The following is a 21,359-nucleotide window of genomic DNA, read 5'->3' on the forward strand; positions in this document are numbered from 1 at the left end:
GCAGTATGATACTTCTCAGACCCAAGAATAAGACTTAAAATTGTGAATGGGAACAGGGTGGGATAAAAAAGAGAACTTTGGAGCTAGACTAACCTAAATTCAAGAACACACAGACCTCTAAATTACTGCCACTATGACCCTGGGTATTTGAAAGCCTGTTTTATCATCTATAAAATGGAACTATTATCACTTAATACGGTTTCAGTGAAAATTAACAAAAAATTCAAACATTGGAGTGTGCTCTGATTAAGCACTGAAGGAAGAACTGCTGGAAGAATTGCTTGAGGTCCAGTTGAAGCCAAAGCCTGATTCTGTAGTGGCACCAATCTCATGGTCATCTGATTTTTTTCCCCTCTCCAAACACCACTAGTAGAAGAGAGGTAACTACAAAGAATTTGTACAGCTGGACTAATTTAGAGTTAACACTTTGTAAGCAGGTATTTTCCCGCCAAATCGCGTCGTAACGCGGGGCTTTTTTGACATTTTCTCGCCAAAATTAGACTTTCCGTAAAATATTCATATCATTCGATCTATTTGATATTTTTCTATGAAACTTTCAGTGTTTTAGTTTAAAAAGAGGTCTCTATTTATTTACTTTGCAAAATTTTTGCCGGTTCCAACTAGAGGCGATATGACGAGTTTACTCGTTTCCCACAAAAAAATGTGTTAAGATTTTGCAAGGCTGGTATAACTGAAAGACATGTGGGATTAGACAGAACAAGACAAATCTAGATTGAAAAAAATAGTGAACTAATATGGACAAAATATAGTATGTATGGCACATAGTAAGAGTGCAAATAATGACTGAGTTTTATTTACTGAACATTAAGTACTAGGTACTGTAAGGTAGAAAACAGTAATAGTCTGAGATTTCTAAAAGCTGAGACTCTAGAAAAGACATACAAGAATGTTATGGGTAGAGTGACCATATAACTTGTCATCCAAGCCAAAACATTTTTTAGAGTGAAAGGGAAGTGGAGCAGCATTATTGATAATTATGCCAAAATAACAGTCGTAAACCTAGACATTCCAAGGCAAAATGGAACATATGACTCTTACAGAGACACCCTAGCTAAGGGTACAGACATACAGAGAGACTCGGGAGAGGGAATGAGAGAAGTGTGTTAAAAGCTCCATTGAGAAAGCAACATTTTCCTTCAGCTAAGCCTGAACTAGTGATTCTAATTTTATTTGCATAAATTTGTGGAAGAATAGTGAAATGTAAGCGAGATCATGGGCAAGTTGAGTTTTTCGAAGCAGAGAAAGCACAAAGAACAAAAGTGAAGAGATTTACAGAAACAGAAAATGCAAGGAAAGTTTGGAAGAAGTCAAGAAAACCCAAGTATTGATAACAGAATAACAAAGATGAAGCCAGAAATGCAAATTCTTAATTCAGTTTGTTTGCACATTCATTTTTTTCACTAACACTTATTTAACACCTACCTAAATCGGCTAGGTTTTATGCTGTGGAGGAAAAGGAGAAGGTAGGTTCCTTACCCTTCAAGAGCTTACAGCCAAGTCACGGAAACTATAAATAAGCAAGAAGGAAAAAATAAGTAATATCATAGAGTGAAAATATAGGAAGCCAAAAAAATGAGCAGGAGAATTAAGAAAATTCTTCTAGCAGAAGTTCATATATTATAGTTCAAAAAAAGAAAGCACAGATGCAGAAAGAACAATTAGAAGGTGTGAACTTGTGAAGGTGACTTTTTTGGAAAAAGGGTCTTTGCAGATCTAATTAAAGATCTTGGGAAGAGAACATCCTGGATTATGCAAATGGGCCCTAAATCCAATGACAAGTGTTCTTATAAGTGACACACAAAGGAAAGACAGAGGAGAAGGCCATGTAAAGACACAGACAGAGAATGGAGTTATGCACTCACGAATCAAAGAACAACATCGATAGCCCCGAGAAGCAGCAGACTCAAAGAATAGATTTCTGGAAGGAATGTGGCCCAGCTGACACTGGACGTGGGACTTCTATATTCCAAAACTGTGAGAGAATAAATTTGTTGTTTTAAGCCACCATGTTGTTTATGGAAATTTGGTAATTTGTTATGGTGGCTCTAGGAAATGAATACAGGAGGCATGAGAGAATAAATGCCCAGAACAAGAGTAATGACAATATAAATGGAAATAGGGAAGATGTTTAGACTTACAGACCACTCACAAGTCCCAGAATCACTGTGCTGATTTAGAAGTATTTTCCCTCTCTGTTCCAAATCCAGAGAAAAATTTTACGACTAAGACCAAAGAAAAGCACAATTATAACCTCAATAAGTCTGAGAGTCCTCATCTAGAGAAGGAAAAATCTGGATTAGAAAAGTGGTTTCAAATTGTTCCCCAGGTCCAATTCTAATAATGTAAGTCAAGGAAGAGGTGGGTAAAAAGTACACGAGAGAATTTCAAAGGACAGCACTTACAACTTCTACTAGAACAGCTTCACTTTTGTACGTGTAAAACTGTTCAGGGGGGAAAGAGTACTGGGAAGAAGGAGGCTGAATATTACTAGACTAGATGTCTACTCGTTTTCAGCAATGTTTGGCAATGTGTCCTTTCGTCTGCATTCTGTGCAAAAGACGGTCAAACCCAAGAAATTTATTCTATAATCCACTCTACTCTCTTCTACCAAAATTTCTATAAAAATCATCTCAGCAGCAAATATTTGTTTTCCTTTGAATCCGGGTAAGTTCTTCAATATAGCATTCAATATAGCGAGCAATCTGCGAAAAAGTTTTGGGGTTCCATTGACTCCAAGATGCATATTTTTCCACATCTCTAAAACTGGGGTACAGGTAGCCTGAGCATATGCCAACTTCCTTGTTATGCCTGACGGTGTTGACTGATGGCATGAAACCCTATGACCTAAGAACTTTAAATCAAACGACCATATGTTCCACTAATTCCTTCTGGCAGGATCAGGATAGCGCCAGAATAAAAACTTTCAGCATGGATATTAGAGGCTTTTAAGAAAAATCTCAGACATGGTCTTTTGTATAGTAAAGAGATAACACAGCAAGCCTAAACTATCTTTGAAAAGGCCTTCTTAGAATGATAGCCTTTGGCTGGTGGTAGAGACCTTAGATATTGAGAAAGTTCTCACCATTAATAGGTAACGGTGGCTCACTGTGCCTATACTATTTATACAAACCATATGGTTTATGACGAATACCTACTTTCCTTCTGGGAATCCAGAATTTGGGTATGTGCTAGGCAGGGAATGCCTACGTGATCAGCCTACAATAAAAACCCCACGCCGGAGTCTCTAATGAGCTTCCATGGTTGGCAACATTTCGCTCACGTTGTCACGAGCCATTCCTGGGGGGAAGTAGGTGTGTCCTGTGTGACTCCACTGGGAAGGGATTCTGGAAGCTCGTGCCTGGTTTCCCCCAGACTTTGCCTCATGCCCCTTTGCTGACTGTGGGAGTTTTTGCTGTAATAAATCAAAGCCTTGAGTACAACAATATGCTGAGTCCTATGAGTCTTCTTAGAGAATTACTGAATTTAAGGGTGATCTAGGGGACTGTATAAGACATCTTTTAAGAAGACAGCATTAAAGAGCTCCTCAAGGCACAGGAGGCAAAAAACAATACGAAGAAGTAGGGCTCTGAATGTGAAGAAGTAACAGGGACACCAAACATTTTTCCACTTATATTTTGCTTTTCATGTATGCACACAACTTATGGTGATTTAAAAAAACTATGCCTATGACTACAATATTGATAATAATGAAATAAAAGTCCGATAAGTGTAAAATAAGTCAATACATATAAAATAAAAATTCTAAGTTACAGGAAAGCAGTTTGTGTTTTTCTTCCTTAATAGTATGTAAAATCATAATGTATCTCTTAATGGCCTCTCATATTTGATGAAATATGGTTAATTGTCAAAATCTGATATCCTAAAGCAGTCAATAAGCATCTACAGAATAAGTATCACACATAAATCAGAAGTCAATACAAGTTATGATGTTCAGAAAGCTGACTACTAGAGATTTAAACAGAATTACATTTATGTAGTTTCTACATTCTATACACTTTCTAAATATTTCAATTAAATGTTTTATTTACACGGATCTCTAATTCTCAGTGTCTAGAAAACCATTTATATATGCATTTCTCATTTCATTTGGCTTAAGAGCTATACAAAATACACAATACTTAGCTTCTAATAGTATGTCTGAACTTTAAAGTACCTTTAAGCTATGCAGATGTATGTGTTATCAATTCATTGTCTCTCAACTCCAAATGTGCCTTCCATATATGCTGTGTGGTAAGTGAGATGCCTTTAAATATTTCTCCCTTAATGTGAACATGGTGCTACGGTTCCTCAGATAATGCGATAAGGATAGTGCAGAAGGAAGACGCTCTCCTGCCATGTCCAATGCAGACAGACTAGGAGTCAGCAGTGTGGGTGTGAGAACACCAGGCAGAACCAGCCACGAGCCCAGGACTCAGTCCCTTTACAACCTTGAAGCCTTGGCCTGGCAATAACTATTCCTCAGTCCTCACAACACAAAAAACAAAGATCCCATGCAGCCCAAATGCTCTTGAAGGTCTCCTGTCCCCACTAGCACCAAACTCACGCTACACATTCATCTACCACCTGCACTCCCAGAAGATAGATTATTCCTTGCCTCGTAACTCCAAACCAGTTCCAGCCGCCTCTCCTATCAGGTGGCTTCAAATATACCTTCTCAACAAAGTCTGAACCTCTCCCAAGTTTTTCCTTCCATAGGTACATTATAAAAAAAGAAAAAAAATGATATGATCATCTCAAAATTAAGATAAGCATTTGATAAAATTAAACATCATTCATGAAACATTCTTAGCAAATTAGAACTAGAAACTCCTAATCTTATTTTAAAAAGGGTTCTATTAAAAAAGCTACAGTAAACATACTTAATTTTGAAATGCTGAACACTTTTTTACCTCTGAGATTAGGAATGAGACAATGATGCCTGCAGTCACCACTTTAATTCAACATCACAGTGGACATCCTAACCAGTGCAATCAGCAAAGAAAAAGAAAAAAAAATTGTGTGAGGATTGGAGAAAAATAAGATTTTCGTTATTCACAGATGGCATGACTGCATACCTGGAAAATCCAAACGATTCAGCAAAGTATGAGAAGTAAATGAAGTCAGCAAGATCTCTGGATATAATAAGGTCATGATACCAAAATAAACTGTATTTTTATGTCAAAAACAATTAGTAACATTTTAAAATACCATTTACAATATCAAATAATTTGAAATCTATAAACTATGATTAAATTTAATCTAAAATGTATAGTTATGCAAGACCACTAGACACAGAAAAAAACAAAGTTTTATGAAAGATAAAGAAAACTTCAGTAAATGGAGAGGTAAACCAGGTTCATGGATTGGAAGTAGGGTTTCCAGGCAGGAATTCCTGCCCGTTCTCAGGAATTTTCTTCGCTTTTCCCATTCCCAAATCCTGAGAAAGGTTGGTCGGGAAATTGGGAAAATCGGCTCCTTGAATCCAGGTGGTTGGTAGTAACAGCCGTCACTTCGTGGAAACGATTCATCGTGGAGAACAGAAAACAGTTTATATCTCAGGAATGGGAAAGCGAAAAAAATTCCTGAGAATGGGTGGGAATTCCCACCTGGAAACCCTAATTGCAAGATTCAATACTATAAAGATGTCAATTTAGCCCTACATTAATTCATACAGATTTAATGTGCTCATAATAAAAATCCCAGGTTTTTTGTGGAAATTGATAAACTGCTACTAAAATTGATATGGAAAAGAAAAGGCCCAAGAGTAGCCATGATAAACTTGAATGGGTGGCCTTACTCTACCCAATGCCAGGATACATTATAAAGTTATATAATGAGACATTGTGATACTTGTGCAGATAGTAAAATGGACCAAAGGAAAAAAGAAGAGAGTCCAAAAATAAATGCAAGCATATATGGCTACTTAATTTATTACAAAGGCAGCACTGCATAGTGGAGGGTCTTTTCCATAAATAGTGATGACTGACTGGATAGTGATGGGATTAAAAATAAGAACCTTACTAATAATCACAAAAATAAATTCTAGATGTATCACAGTAAGGGCAAAATAAAAAAGCTTCTAGAGAAAAAGTTTTCATGATGGTGTACTAGAGAAAGATTTTGTAAATAAGACAAAGAATTAACTGTAAAGAAAAAGATTGGTTTTGACTTACATGGATAGATATTAAAGAACTTCTATTCATCTACAGATACCACTGATAGAGTGAAAAGGCTAGAAAGGAAGAAGATATTTGCAGTACATATAACTGGCAAAGGGTTCATACCTAGCATACATCAACAACTTCCACAAAGCCATAAAAAGACTAAAGACAATCAAACTGAATAAAATGGGAAGAGAATTAAGAGTCACTTCACAAGAGAATATTCAAATGAACCATAATCCTTAGAACTCTGCCATCAAGTAAACACAAATTACAATCACAGTGTTATACCATTACATACTGATCAGAACGGTTAAAAGAAAAATACTGATATTATAAAGGGATGATGAGGATGTAGAGCAACTGAAACTCTTATAAACTATTGATGGGAAGTATAAGCTGTTACAAGCACTTTGGAAAACTTTTTCAATAAAACCATGCATAAAAGGAACCAGCAATTCCACCACCAAAAGTGAGGTCCAATGATGTTCACAGCAGTACTATTCATAAAAGCCTCGAAATGAAAATAACCCAAATGCCTGACCAAAATTATGGATTAGTCATGAAACCAAACACTGTACAGTGGTGTTAAAAAAAGAAAAAAAAAGAAAAAAGAACAAACTAGTGCTGCATGCAACAACATGGATGAATCTCACAATATCAATGAAGATACGTGAAGTTCAAAAACAGGTTAATTTATTATGTCAGAAGTCAGAACTGTGGTTATTACTGGGAAACAGAGAAGGATTTGTGATTGGAAAGGAGTGTGAGAGAGGCTTCTGGAGTACTGGTAAAGGTTTATTTCTTGACCAGGGTGATGGCTTCTTGGATATGCTCACTTTATAATAGTTCATCCAACTGCACACTTACGTACCATGAATATTTTTCTGTATATATACAGTGTACGTCAATAAAAAAGTTTTAAAATTTCATGAATCCAAATTTTGTTCAAACCAGCTCATACCACACATCTTCAAATGCTGTTTTACTTACCTGAAACTCTGACTTGAATCAAGCCTCAAATCTCACAGTTAACAGTCAAATCCCAAATCATTATCTCTTTGTTATGAGTTGTGTCCCCCTTAAAACATAAATTGGAGCCCTAACTCCAAGCACGTGTTAATGTGACCTTATTTGGAAAAACAGTCTTTGCAGATGTACTTAAGATGTAAGATAAGGTCATATTGGAGTACAGTGGGCTCAACGCATATGACTGCGGTCCTTATGAGGGGAACCTGCCATGACAGAAACACACAGGGAAAACACCTTGTGTCAACAGAGGCACAGATGTGGTGATACAGCTGCAATTCAAGGAACGCAGTGGACTCAGTCACAACCAGAAGCCAGGAAGATGCAAGGAAGGATTCTACCCAAAGTCTCAGAGAAAGCATGGTCTGCTGACACCTCCATTTCAGACCTCTAGGCTACAGAACTATGAGAGAATTAAGTTCTTCTGTTCCAAGCCACCCGGTTTGTGGTATTTTGTTAAGGCAAACCTAGGAAACTAACACAGGCTTCCACAGAACATCTAATCCTTACCTCAACCTCCCTTTCAGCAATATTTACACTATTCTCCCATCTGTCTAATACAAAAGCGCCAAATGCACTAATTTTTCCCCATGCCTCATATCCTGGGATCATCAAAGGCATTATTTTGCATTTCAATTATCTCGTTTTTAAACATTTTCCTTTCATTTCTACTATTACTAGCCTGATTCTGGTCTTAATAACTATACATCTAGACTACTACACTTATGATAAGTCAGTATTTCATAAATACTACTTTCCCTATATCACGTCTCTGTTCCCAAACTTCCAACACCCTACTACATATTCAAAAGGCACTTGGTAATCTAGCTCTATTCTACTTCCTTCAATACATAAATATGATTGGTCCCCAAGGACACATTTTATTCTTTTATCAGCTGGTTTTTCACAGTACCTTCCTAGAATAATCTTTGGTGGACACAGTGCTCAATTAAATACTAACATAAACTTACTACTACTTCCACACCAACACGTGTATTTTACAAGTTCATGTTAATGTCAACTCATGCTTTCAGTGCTGATCCTTCATTCATTCTTACTCGATGTTTTACTCCATTTTTGCCCAAAGGTTCTACTACTAAGTCACAACATCACCCTGCACTCATTTGTTTTCAAAATATATCACTTAAATCACTAAAGATCAAAGCCTCTCCATAACTTACCTCTCTTATACCTGGAACTGTCTCTCCATCTTCACCTATGATTTTCTTTTCCTCTATCTAATAAAAAGAAGAACTTCTCATCATTTCTATGACTAGCCTCTCTCATCTGTGCTTTTAATGTGTCCACTTCCTGTTCTTAGACTTTGCCGTATCAATGTGCTTCTCCCACCCCCCTCTCAAAGTCAGAGAATTCTCATCATAAAATTAAAAAAGTTTTTTCTCAACTTTCTTGACATCCATGGACATCCATGGAAAATATATTCTCTTGGACTATGTTAACAACAATATCCAATTTCTAAGAGCAGCAATGCCAGTGTCAGAGCCAAAACTATAATATCCAGTGTCTCAAGGGGTGGGAAGCAATGGTCTTGAAAGACAGCCTCTTGACATTATCCTGGCTGTGCTCCTGGATGCCTGGCCTCCTTTGGTTCTTGATTTCCATACCTGAACCCTTAATATCCTTCAATCAATTTTGTTTTAACCAAAGTTGAATTTCTAATGTCTGTAATTAGGAACATTAACTGGCGTCTTAGCTCAAGCTGCTGTAACAAAATATCACAGACCACGTGCCTTAAAGCACAAACATTTATTTCTCAGATCTGGAGGACAGGAAGTCTGAGATCAGGGTTCTAGCATGGTAAGGTTCTGGTGAAAACACTCTTCCTGGCTTGCAGACAGTTGCCTTCTTGCTGTATCCTCAACATGGTGGAGAGAGAACGCTCTAGCGTCTCTTCCTCTTCTTATAAGAGTACTAATCCCATCATGGGGACACTAACCCCATGCCCTCATCTAAGTCTCGTTACCTCCCAAAGAACCCTTCCTGATACCATCGCATTGTGAGTTAGGGCTTCAACATATGAATTTTGGGACGACCACAAACATTCAGTCCATAACAACTGATACATTATTCTTCCTCCTCAAATTACTCTCTCTTCCCCGTCTTTCCCAAAAGTAAGCCTACCCAACTACCTTTTCACTATCTCCTTACTTATTAAATTGTTGGAATTTGACTTCTTTCTCCTAACCACTTTTACTAAATTATTGAGTCATCAATGCATACCCCTTAACTACTAAACATATTGGTCTATTTATCAAGTAAGATCCCTGCCCCCTTCCTCCCTCTCATCCAATCAAAAATACCTCAATCTTGAAATGTTTTCCCAGTTCCCTCCTTACTTCCCTTTCCTCTCTTCTTCCTTCTCTTCTTTCCTCCCCCTCTGCCTCCTCTAACAGCTCTTCTAATCCAAATACCTCAAATCTGATCATCCCCAATTCCACATCCTACCCCTTATGCTCTGGCAACAAATTTCCAACTATAGCTTTAAAATATACTCCAGAGGCATCACAGTTAAAATTCCTCTAAAAAAGTAATGGACTGATTAATCATTTTACCAACCTCTTCTGGTTATTCAAGACAGAAACCTAAATTCACATCCAATTCTTCCTTCCTCACCCATGATGAGATCCAAATACCATGTAATTTAATTCTCAGATCCATCACTCCCTTCAAATCCCTCTGCCAAATTGTCATGTATCTCCACAGTCCTCTCTTCCCATGAATGATTGCAATGGTTTTCCCTTTTGCTTGTCTTTCATATCTCTAATATATATATTTAAACTGCTGTCAAGAGCTATACAATATTCTCAAATCACACACTCAGTATTTATCTGCCTCCAGAAACTTCTCACTGCCTACTACATAAAGCTTAATCTCTTCAGCAAAGTATTTAAAGCATAAAGCTCATGCTTGAACCACATGAGAACATTAATTCCTTGCAGTCTTCAGTCCAATGGTTTCTTTTCAGCCTAGAATGCCCACTTTTTCATTGACTTTCCCTCACAAATGGAAACCAATCTCTCTCAATCTCTCTCTCGCTCTCTCTCTGTCACACACACACAGACACACGTCTTACTAATACATCTGTAAGACTGGGAGCAGCCACCACGCTTTTTTCACTGCGGTCTCCTCTGTACTACCCAGCACTTACTGGTGCTCTATCACCTGTTTCCTTATTGAATAGTCCCCCACCTACTTACTGCTCCAATTTCTAGGCTTTTTATTTTCTGCATTACAGATAGAGATCAACTGTTGTGACTAACTAAACATTATCATATTTTAACAGTAAATATTACTCAACCCACTCCTGAAATTTAAAGCTCACAGGTCAAGGCAGTTTAATCATCTGATGGGAGAAAAATCTAGAGCGACTATTTCAGATGACTGTAGAGGGCAGCAAAGCAACAGTAGTATCCTCAAAGAAAAATATGTATTTTTCTCAGGGAACTTCAGATTTGTTTTTTTTATTTTAACAGATGCTGTTATGATTAAAGGTTTTACAAGGCAAGAGACTTTTCAGTATGCTATATACAAATTTCACCAGCTACTCATATATTTAAACATTTTCACTATCAATTATAAACACAACAAAAATGTTACCAATGCCCCAGATCCTTTTATACCCAATTGAAAAATAAATTTGATAAACAATGCATGGCTCCAAAACAGCCACCATAATTACTAACTCTTTTGCGAATCTAAAAGTTGAAAATGCTTTTTCATTGAAAAGTGTAAAAATAATCTACCTTAATACAGAAAAAAATGCCAATGGTCTAAACTAAACAGTCTTGTTCTTTTTTGCTAAGAACAGGTATCTTCATCAGTATTACTAATTCTGGCCTTGATATTCCTTTTTTGTTATTCAAAATCAGTGGGTCAGCTGTAGGGTCTATCCCAGCTTTGAAAGAAAAAAATAATAAATCCTCTACCATTGTACTAGTGTACAACAAACAGAAGGTAAAAACTTGAAAGAGAATAGAAGTTCCTTACCATTATTTCAATACTAAAGTTCATTTTGGTTTTAATATGAACTAGGCAAATGAAACTGTATCATCAAAATAATCACATATTCATAATCTCAGAATTGCTTAGGAATGGGGAAGTAACTGTAAAAGTTGATATTCAACACAACTGTACTATTTGCATATGTTTCTCAAGGTTTTTGTTGGTGGTAATTTTTTATCTCCTTTAACAAGCAGAAATCAGAGATTCAGAGTAGCTGCTACAGACATTAACATATGTAGACTCACAGTTGAATGAAAAATGCCATGTTCTAGTCCTTTACCCTTAATGAGAAGGACAGAACTGTTAGCTATATACCTTCTTTCACTTGAATCTCTTCAATAAAGAAAGAAATTGAGAAGCTTTTTTTATATAGTTTTGCATTTAAAATAAAGAAACCTGAGTATCTCTGAGTAGATAAAACTAGACAGTTTATTGTCTGACTTAGTATTAAATTGAACTTATAGCCATGAATGATTATCTCTAATCTAAATCAAATTAGAAGGGAATTTGGAGTTCATAATGGCAAGACACTTGTGAAATGAATCTTAATCTAGCCCACAGCAACTATGACTAAATTAGAAATCATATTAATAATTTAAAAAATGATGGCCTAAGATATTTTAGTAATGACAGTCATGTCTATCATGAATAACTCATAGAAACAGTTACTATATGAAAGTGACCTTATCAGTTTACCAATACTAACATTTCATTAATATTTTGTTTTTCCTCTGAATTGAACTCCTTAGAACAGTCAAGCCCACCTCATTCTGAATTATATACAATGTTCTTAAACACTGAGTTAAGTTCCACCTCTGTGCACCTATTTTTTATATTTGTCTCTTGAGTTTTTTTCATGTCCTTCCCAATAAGAGCACTGGCATATTTCCATTACAAAATAGATTAGCTATCTTAAATTTACCCATTTTATTCCTAAACTCAAACCCAGAGTAAGATGTGTTATGCATCAAGTGAGGTATGTCCCACAGAAGCTGCTTAAACTACATATATTCTGAGGTAAATATTACACAGGAAGAATTGTATTCCTCCTTGGTCAAGTCTGCAAATATCTCAGATTGAAAATAGGTAAGGCAATGGGGAATAAAGAGATAGAACTAAAGAAAGCAAAGAGTATTTTTAGGAAAAGGACAATGAAGAACTATCTCATCAAGCAACATCTTTAACACCTATCAACTTTCTCTAGTTTATTAAGTAAATACTAGTTTATTAAGTAAATACTTATGTATATACACTGGGGATGCCAAAAAATGTACACATGACTTGTATTCATCTTTTGTTATTGGTATATATTGAGTATTACAATTTTAACACAGTTTTTTCCTTGCTTAAAATATGTATACGCTTTTTTGGCACCCTCTATATTTTACATATGTACATGTATGTGTACATACACACACATACACACATTCTTCCCCCCATCTTGGCAGGTAGGAATAGGAATAATGATAAGGTAGGAAAAATAACAAGTGTACAAACCTAAATATATATCTCCTAGAGTGTGTTCTGCACAACATAACAGATATTACCTCCCTAAAATGTATTTAATTAGTTTGTAAAACAGTATTTTACTGGAGAATTCTTAGACCATTAACAAATTAATGCACACAGTGACTTTCCATGAGGGGGTTATATGGTTAGTTTTTCCCATTCTCCAATGTGTTCAACCATGATATTTTCTTCTAAAAACATATCTTCTGAGACTAGTATTCCACTAATACTTTGGCAAACATTGCTCGATACCTAAAAACATGAAAAAAGTGGATAGAATTTGCATGCATTTCCCACTAATGACCACATGTCAAACTATTAAACACAGAACAGGATAGGCCTACAGGGACAAAGGATTTGAAAGATATCTCGGATCAGGTAGGAAATGAAATCCAGAAAATTTTTTATAGTTATTTATTCTAGGTATTATTCTGTTTTAACATGGAGAATGAAATCATAAGCCAAGTATTCTCCTGAAACCATTTTATGGTATAGCAAATTTGATCAATTCCTTAAACAATTATAATGGGAGAAAAAGCAAATGTTAAAATTATATACAATTTAAAAAATAATTTGTGTTTATTCTGTGATACCTATGATACATACAATGAAGCTTGAAGTAAGGTCTTTACTGCAAAGAGCACACATCACAAAACAATTTATAATCAAATACTAGACAACGAACAGAAAAAGTAACTACTTTAGATAGAAGAAAAGTTCACTGTATGCAAGAAGTGGTGAGGGTAGGCTTCATAGGGAAAATTAATCTTAAACTGGGCACTGCAGAATTTGACTAGGTAGGAAAGAGGAGTAATGTCATTTTAGGCCAATGAGTAAGGACCAGAGAATGGCACAGCCTACTTCAGAGACAACAAATAGTTTAAACCTGCACTGTCCAATATGGAAGCCACCAGCCACAACTGACTACTGAGCACAAGAAATATAGCAAACCCAAATAACGATCTGTAAGGGTAAAATATATACCAGATTCCGAGGACTTGCTTCAAAAGAATATGTAAAATATGTCAATTTTTTTAATATTAATTGCATGGTGAAATGACAATATTTTGGTTATACTGTGTTAAATAAATTAAGATTAATTTGATTTGTTTATTACTTTTTAGCGTGGCATCAGCATTAATTTACAATTATGTATGTGGCTCACATAGTTCTATTGGACAGTGCTGGTTTAGACTAAATTTGATTTTGCTGTTTAAATTCTTGAAATAAAGAAATCTGAGTTCCTTCTCCATGCCAAGCACATGGGGATAAACAGTGAACAAGACAGTGGAGTGTTATTTCTTTTAGAAGAGCAACTACATTTGATCAAATCATAAATAAAAATGCTATAAAAATAGCACTTGTCAAGGGAAGAATCAACTGAAGAGTCTCTTAAAATACAAATGTCCGAATCCTCAGGCTCCATTCCCTACCCCTCTTGCAAAAACTGTTGACCCAGTAAGTCCATAGCAGTTCCTGGAATGTTGTTTTGAAAAAAGATTCCCTAGTAACTATGAGTTAAATCCACCCGCAGACCCTATTTTTGCCGACCGTCTAAGAATAGTAATTTATAGCCCCACCTTGCTTTTAAAAATGTTATTTCTTCGGAAGAAACCTAGACTAAGAGACTAAAAAGCCTCTACTGGGTGTAATGGCCAGCCTACTTAAAATAAGAACAACTTTGATTTCAATTTTAACGATTAAAGTTAAAGGAAACCAAGTAAAGTTTTTCAAAAAACTATTATAACTTCTCCCATTTATAAAAGTCACAGGTATAATTTACTATCTTACACCAAGAAATAATCATCTAAAGTGTTGAAAAGCATACTGTCAATTCTTAGCCACTTAATCGTTATGAGCTGGTCGGTTTTCACACATGCCTCAAATTCCAGTTTATGAATATCTACTCAGAATGCAACAGGTAGTTCTTTCCAACTCATTTTAATTAGAATGAATGCTGGGTAGTCAGTAGGGTTGCAAGAAAAACAACCTCCCTGAACTCTAAAAATTCAAAATTTAAGTACATAATACAATATCCTTTCTAAAACAACGTTGGTACCTGCAAGATAGCGGCATCTAAGACTCACAGGAGTCAGTTCTAGTTAAAAATTTAAAGTAATGACCTACGCTCTAAAAAGTGAGTCATTTAGGAAAAAACTTAAAACTCACTCTTGATAAAGATTCACACAAGTTTTATTTAGGTAATGATTAAACTATGTCAGAGCCTGTCATAAAAGTAAAAATTGTAACTTTTACGAAATTCAGGAAAGGTTACGGGTTCAAGACTTTACAGACAATTTTAGATAAAAACATAAAATGTAATCAAAAGTACAACATTAATGGTACATAGATTTTTGGGTCTGAGTGCTTGGCACACAAAATCCTCTTTAGTATTCATTCCATTACTGACTCAAGGGCTATTTGATTTCATCCTACATTTACAGACTAATAACTATGATTAATTAAATGCCACATCTTTTGTAAACCATATAGTCCTTATTGTCAATTTTTATGAGGCCTTTAACAGGTTACATATTGCTAGAGCAATATGTTATTTACTCACTAATTTTAAGGAGTAAATTACAGAATGGCAAAACACTACTTTTTAACCAGGGTATCACAGCCATCTTGTCTTCAATAATTTTCAAATAACAGGCAATAGGCCATAAGTTTTATGTACATTAAAATTGCTGAATCACTAAATTATATATGTAAAAATATATGTAAGAGTAAGTGACAAACAGGTAAGAGAATAAATACACAAACGCACATACAAATATATAATTGCCCAGCTTTTTCCAATTCCTGATACTGTAACTACATACAAGAAGATTTGGTGTTTTTGCTTGCTTTTAAATTTGGTTCTTTCCAATTCTATCTGTTTAGGATGCAGGAAGATTCATATGCGCAATATGTATTATGGGCCTCAATCTGATACTATAACTTGATAAAGTAGAAGCGAAACTGAGACTCCTCTCCACAACACCACATTTTCAATATAATCACTAACATTCTAAGTGACCTTACGGAACTGCCAAGTCCTAAAATGCATTCTATATCATGAAAGGGAGATTCAACTAGGTTTCATAAAATTACACAGTTGATTTCACCATATCCTAATATTCTGAAAATTGTTCATCTATATATTTATCTGAAGTCAATTTAACAAACATCTAAAGAGCATTCTGGGCTATACACTCAAAATAAAGATGTAACGTACAAATAGAGCCAGTCAATTAACTTGAAAACTCAATTATTCAAGACATCAGCGTAGAATTTAAGAATGACAGAGATACCAAGTCTAGGCAGCTTTGATGTTCAATATAATAAACGCTAACATTTGAATGTTTACTACATTGCATACACTCTGCTAAATATTTTATTCTTTCATTTAATCCTCATAAGAACTCTATAGGCAAGGTGATACTATTTTCCCTTTTTAAAAAGATGGGAAACCTTAAGTTGACTGAGGTTAAATAACTTGCCAATGACTCAAACATCTAGTAAGTGGCAGTTCTTTTTTTTCAGAATCAAATTTAGTATCTAACTATAAACTACAGAGAGAACAAACTTGTACCATCTATCACAATGTCTAATCTCAATAAGATCTGACTCAACTTTTTTAAAGTATGTTTTTGTTTTGTTTTTTGTTTTTTGCTCAGTTCACATTCATCTATCTTTACCTAATAGGTTCGGTATCCCTCTTCTGAGCACAGTACCTCATGCAGATAGCTATCATAAACACCAAACTTTCCTAAAATCCTCTATTTCCTTTATCTACCACAATGCTATAAAGATCCTTAAAGCCAGGATTCCACCTTATTCATGTTTTACGTCACGAAGTACTTATCAACTGCAAGGAATATTAAAAGTACTGAAAGTGCTATTAAAGGTTCAATATTATATTAGATCTTCTTTTCTGTCATCTTCTAAACATTAATCTTAAAACCCTGCTAAAAATGGAAACAGTAAAATCCTAGATTCTAATAAAGTTACTAAGGTCAAATAGTCTCTCTTCTCTTTCATCAATACCATATCCCTGCTAATATTCTGTACATCTCAAGAAAAATGTTGGAAGGAAAAGTGAGATAAATCTGATCACCTACGAACTGATCATAAAGAATACAGAATTCCAGAATAAATTGGTTTTATCAAGTCAGATGGTGTTGTAAATCTAGTCTCCTCGACCTTTATACCTAGGAATTGATTAGGCTTAAAAAAAAAAAAAAAAAAACAACCTGGTAATTTGTCAATCTGTAAAATTCTTAATTTTAAAAGTTCAGTTCTTCAAATATGACAGATGATATACACCCTCAAAACAGGAAATCTAATGTAATTTTTGTTATAACTTTCAGAATATCAAGTCTACTAGTTTCAATGACTCTTTTAGCAATCAAATTAACATGATGTGATAATTATCTTGTGCTAATAGATGATATTGCGGAAGTTGAGCATAGTTAAGACTGTGCCAGATGTAAGCTGCATATGAAAAACACAGGCAAAAAGAAAAAGAAATCTGTATGTGATAAAAAAAAAAAAAGGAAAGCACTCTGATTAGCAAATCTCTTTAAAGCCAAAAAATATTTTCAACTTTAAAACTGACTACTCGAACATTAGTATATGCCAAAACCTTACAAGCAGTACTACGAATGTCAGATGAACAGGTTACATGAAGAAAATTCTCTTTCCATACTTACTAATCATCCATTATAACCGTGTACTACTCAAAGATTGAATTTAAAATAGAGAAAGGTTGATGGAAAAAAACTCATCATAAGGGTTCACAAATTAGGGTGTGATAACACCATAAGTCAAAAATGGAAGCTCTTTAAATGAGCAGTGCACAGTAACACAAAGCTAGTGTCTGTTTCTACAACTACAAACAAAGCTGACTCTAAAAACTTCAATTTATACCTCCTCTAAATACAGTCCATTTACCTATACTGCTTGAATTTTTAGGACTCTGAGTCCTAAATATAGAAGTCCCTTCTATAGCACATTATTAAAGAGATTTGAAAAAAACAGCTCTTTTCTTCCATGTGAAAAGCAATAGTGTTCTTTCAAAAAGTAATCAACACTTCACTTGCACAGTAACTGTGAAATTATTATCCAAATTCTATTTCCCTGTATTAGCTGTACACCTTACCTAGCTTCAGTCTTCCACAGGGCTTTTGCCTAGCTAGACAAGCCTTTATGGAGGTACAAATAATATTCTCTCAGTTCTTAACACAATCTAAGTCAAGGTAGTAAAACTGTTAATACCCCCTTCAACTTTTCTTCTACCCAACTGTAATCCACAAATCCTCCTTCATGGAAAAGAACAGTACACAAATTCAATCTGTAACAGCATTAAGAAATTGTGTAGTGGAACCAAACATCTGGAGAGTGGGGCTACAAAAACACTGTAGATTAGATAACATGCCATTTATCATACTATACTCTGAAAATCTGAAACTTGCATTACAGTGCTTGAAACGTGGTGGTGAATTGGTAGTGGAAATTCTCAGCCTATAAGGGGCACTCAATCTCTTGAAAACTTTACCTCCCTCATAACCAACAACCCTGACACACCTACCCGGAACAGAATTTTCTTTCTTCTAAATCACACTATCCAAGAAATCCGCACACATCTTTCCTTTTTACAAATACTGGTAAAACTTCTGGTTTCATTTAAGCTTTCCTTACATACTGAGATCCAACAGCAGCCTTCCGTACCAGTGAAAATATCTTAGGTAAACCAATCTTTGAGCAAGCATTAAGTTTTGCTTCTCCACCATCCTCACCCAGTAAGTCTTGGAATGAATAACCTGCAGTGTTTCGGTATTACCAAAGGACACATAGGGCTAATCCCCAAAAACTAGTAACCCTATTTTCCCAAATCACCACCTTCCATTAATGATCACTTACGTCCATCTCTCTTGCACGAAAGACACATTTTACACGATCCTTAACAAGTAGGCTTCTAGTCTCTTGATACCGAGGAACAGAACTTAACAAAAAGACTAGCTCCCAAAAGTGACAGGAAAACTAAGAACACGAGGGGAAAGAACCATGGAAGGGGCGTGAGGTTTTTTTGATCAGAAGAGTCGATGCCATCGGGTATTTAAGCTCCTGGGGACAAATAGCGTTTGCAAAAATAATCATTGATAGTGTGACGGACGTCCCACAAACTGGAAGGCAGAGACGGGCTAAATGGCAAAGCCATCCAGAGGCAGCCAGGACACAACCTGGCCGGACGACCAAAGAAAACTGACTGTAGGGGATGCTGCAGGGTGGGTTAACCCGGTGCCTTCTCCAGAGTGGAAGGCTACGAGGGGTGGACCCGAAGGCTTCATTCCGTCGGGCTCTGTCCCTAAAGGTATCTGGTCTCACAGCTCAAGTTTCACCGGGAAAAAAGGAGGCGGCAAATGTGCATCCCGGCACCTTAGACACAGCCCAGAAGTCCGTGCCCTCGGCTTCCGGCTCCAATGAGCGAGGAAGTAACGGTCGCCGGAGCACACACGGAGGAGTCCGTGCAGAAGGCACCACCACCGAACCCTGGCCATCAGCATGGCTAGCTGCGCGGCCGCGGGGGAGGGGAGAGAGGGCGGCCAGCGCCGCACTCGCTGGCCCTGGCCCTTCCCGGGCCTCGCCCCGGGCGCGGCGAAAAGTTTCCAGTCAAAGTCCGCGGCACCCGCTCGTGCAGCCAACCGCCGAACACAACCGCCTCGCCGCTCAGGAGAGCAGCCGGCCCGGCCGCAGCGATGGGACCCTCGGTCTCGCCTCCCTCAGCCCGCGCGGGCCGCCGAGGTTCACCTACCACAGAGCCGGGAGAAGAGCAGCAGCGGGAAGAGCAGCAGGAGCAGCAGCGTCGGTGGCGTCGGTGGCGGCAGCAGGAGCCCGGCCCCAGGGGGAGAAGCGGAGGAAAGTTGTGCTTTGCCGCCTCCGGGACACAGCGAAGCCGGCCCCGGGGTCCGCGCCATTCCCCACCCTCCCCCCAGCCCGCTCGCACGCCTGCCCCCACCAACTCCCCCAGCCTCGGCTCCTTAGGCTCTGGGCGGCGGCGGCAGCAGCTGCCGCTGTACGGCGGCAGCGGAAGGTCCGGCGCGCGCGTCCCTAACTCCTAGTTCTTGAGCCGTCGCCGCCGGCTGACACTCAGAGGAGCGCTCGCGGCTGCCTCGACTCTGCCGTCGCCAACGCCACTGCCGAAGCTGAGGCAGGAGCCGCCCGCCGCCACCGCCGCCGCCGCCACTCCCCTCCCCCCGGCACCCGCCCGCTTCGAACTCCTGGGAACTCGGAACGCACCACCCCGCCCCGCGCGGGAGGGGGAGAGGAAGCCGACCCTCAGAGCGGGCGCTACGTAGAACTCGCTCGCCCTCCCCACTCAACTCCTGCTCCCGTCTGATCCCAGAGTGCCAGCCGCTTCTCCTCCCACCCCTGCCCTACACACGCTCCTCCCCTTTCAAAAAAAAAAAATCTCTTCTCTCCACTTTGATAACGCGGTTTCTCCCAAAGCAGGGCTTTAAAAAGGACTGGAAAATCTGGAATAGGTTAGTAGGCCCCGCCCCTCGTTCCTGCCTTGTCCCCCCTTCCCAGCTTTTCCAATGGTCTCGCCCACTCCAACCCTCGCGGGTCCACAGCCGCCCTGGCGCAGACAGAGGCGGAGGGCGGCGGGACTATCCGGCTCGCGGCCTGCCTCACCCGAGCAGTGCTCTCCCTTTGGCGGGGACCGGGAACCGGGGAGGGTGTGGGGGAGGAAGGCAGGATGGTGTGGCCCTTCCGTTGCCCGTGCTAAAGATTCCTGTCTAGGAAGCTGGACGCAGCCTACTGGACTAGTAGCCATCTGTCTCCTCGCCGGGACACAGGGGGCTGAAAGGGGAGACTTTCTCCTTCCTGCTTCCTGGGTCGACTGTGCTCTCCGAATTCCTCCCTTCTTCCCAGCCCCACTTTCCCCCAGCACGCGGAGGCACATTTGCACGGGCGTTTTCTTGTTCCTTTCACTGGGAGGGCGGCTTGGTGGAAGGGTCAGCGTCGCCGGGAGAGGAGAGGGGCTCCAGAAGGTTTGCTTTCCCACTTTTGCTTCTCCTGGCTGTTGGGCTGTCCTCTGTCCTCGTCTGGCGACTGGCAACAGGAGGCGTTGGATTTCCCCAATCGGAGCGCTTCGAATGCGGTGGTGTTTTTCTTTGGTTTTGTTCCATTTGCATGTTAGCACGTGTAATTTTATTTTCATTGCTCGTTTTCCTTTGAACTGATTGCGGGAAAGCGACCTCGGGAAGTGTTAAACATTTGCCCTTAAGAGAAGCACCTGTGGTCCATCACGACGCGTCCTCACCCCAGACGGGTTGCGCGCCCTGCGCTCTTCTGCGTGCCACGCACAACCCTGGTGGTCTGACCTTGGAGCCAGAGCCACCTGCGGTTCTGCGCGGGTGGTGGACAGTTTGGACTGTCCGGATGGGGACTGGAAGCAGAGGACGCACATTCTCAGTCATGACACCATTAATTTTACGTAGATCTTGCCATCTCCACCGGTAGCCACAAATGTGCTCCAATAAGAAGAAAGTCAAATAATGATTTAGCCGCCTGTCTCAGCTAAACTAATGTTTGCTTGCCACCAACAACACGCTGTCCTACCCCTTC

At 38.5% G+C, this 21,359-nt stretch overlaps 1 protein-coding gene across 5 annotated transcripts in view; it reads right to left on the reverse strand.

Moving 5' to 3' along the window:
- Positions 1-20,967, reverse strand: part of NECTIN3 (nectin cell adhesion molecule 3) — a 123,524-nt gene extending 102,557 nt beyond the window's left edge. For 3 of the 5 annotated variants that reach the window (XM_074332178.1, XM_074332182.1, XM_074332175.1), the window contains exon 1: positions 20,424-20,967. In XM_074332178.1, the coding sequence (XP_074188279.1) occupies positions 20,424-20,952 (529 nt within the window). In that variant the 5' untranslated portion in view covers positions 20,953-20,967. Of the gene's footprint in view, positions 1-19,542; positions 20,169-20,423 lie in introns of those variants that run through there. The other 2 variants (XM_019711639.2, XM_074332190.1) reach the window with 2 other exon arrangements.
- Positions 20,968-21,359: the final 392 nt, after the last annotated feature.

This window comes from Rhinolophus sinicus, linkage group LG01 (assembly GCF_036562045.2).
Source record: "Rhinolophus sinicus isolate RSC01 linkage group LG01, ASM3656204v1, whole genome shotgun sequence".
NCBI classification, from domain to species: Eukaryota; Metazoa; Chordata; class Mammalia; order Chiroptera; family Rhinolophidae; genus Rhinolophus; species Rhinolophus sinicus.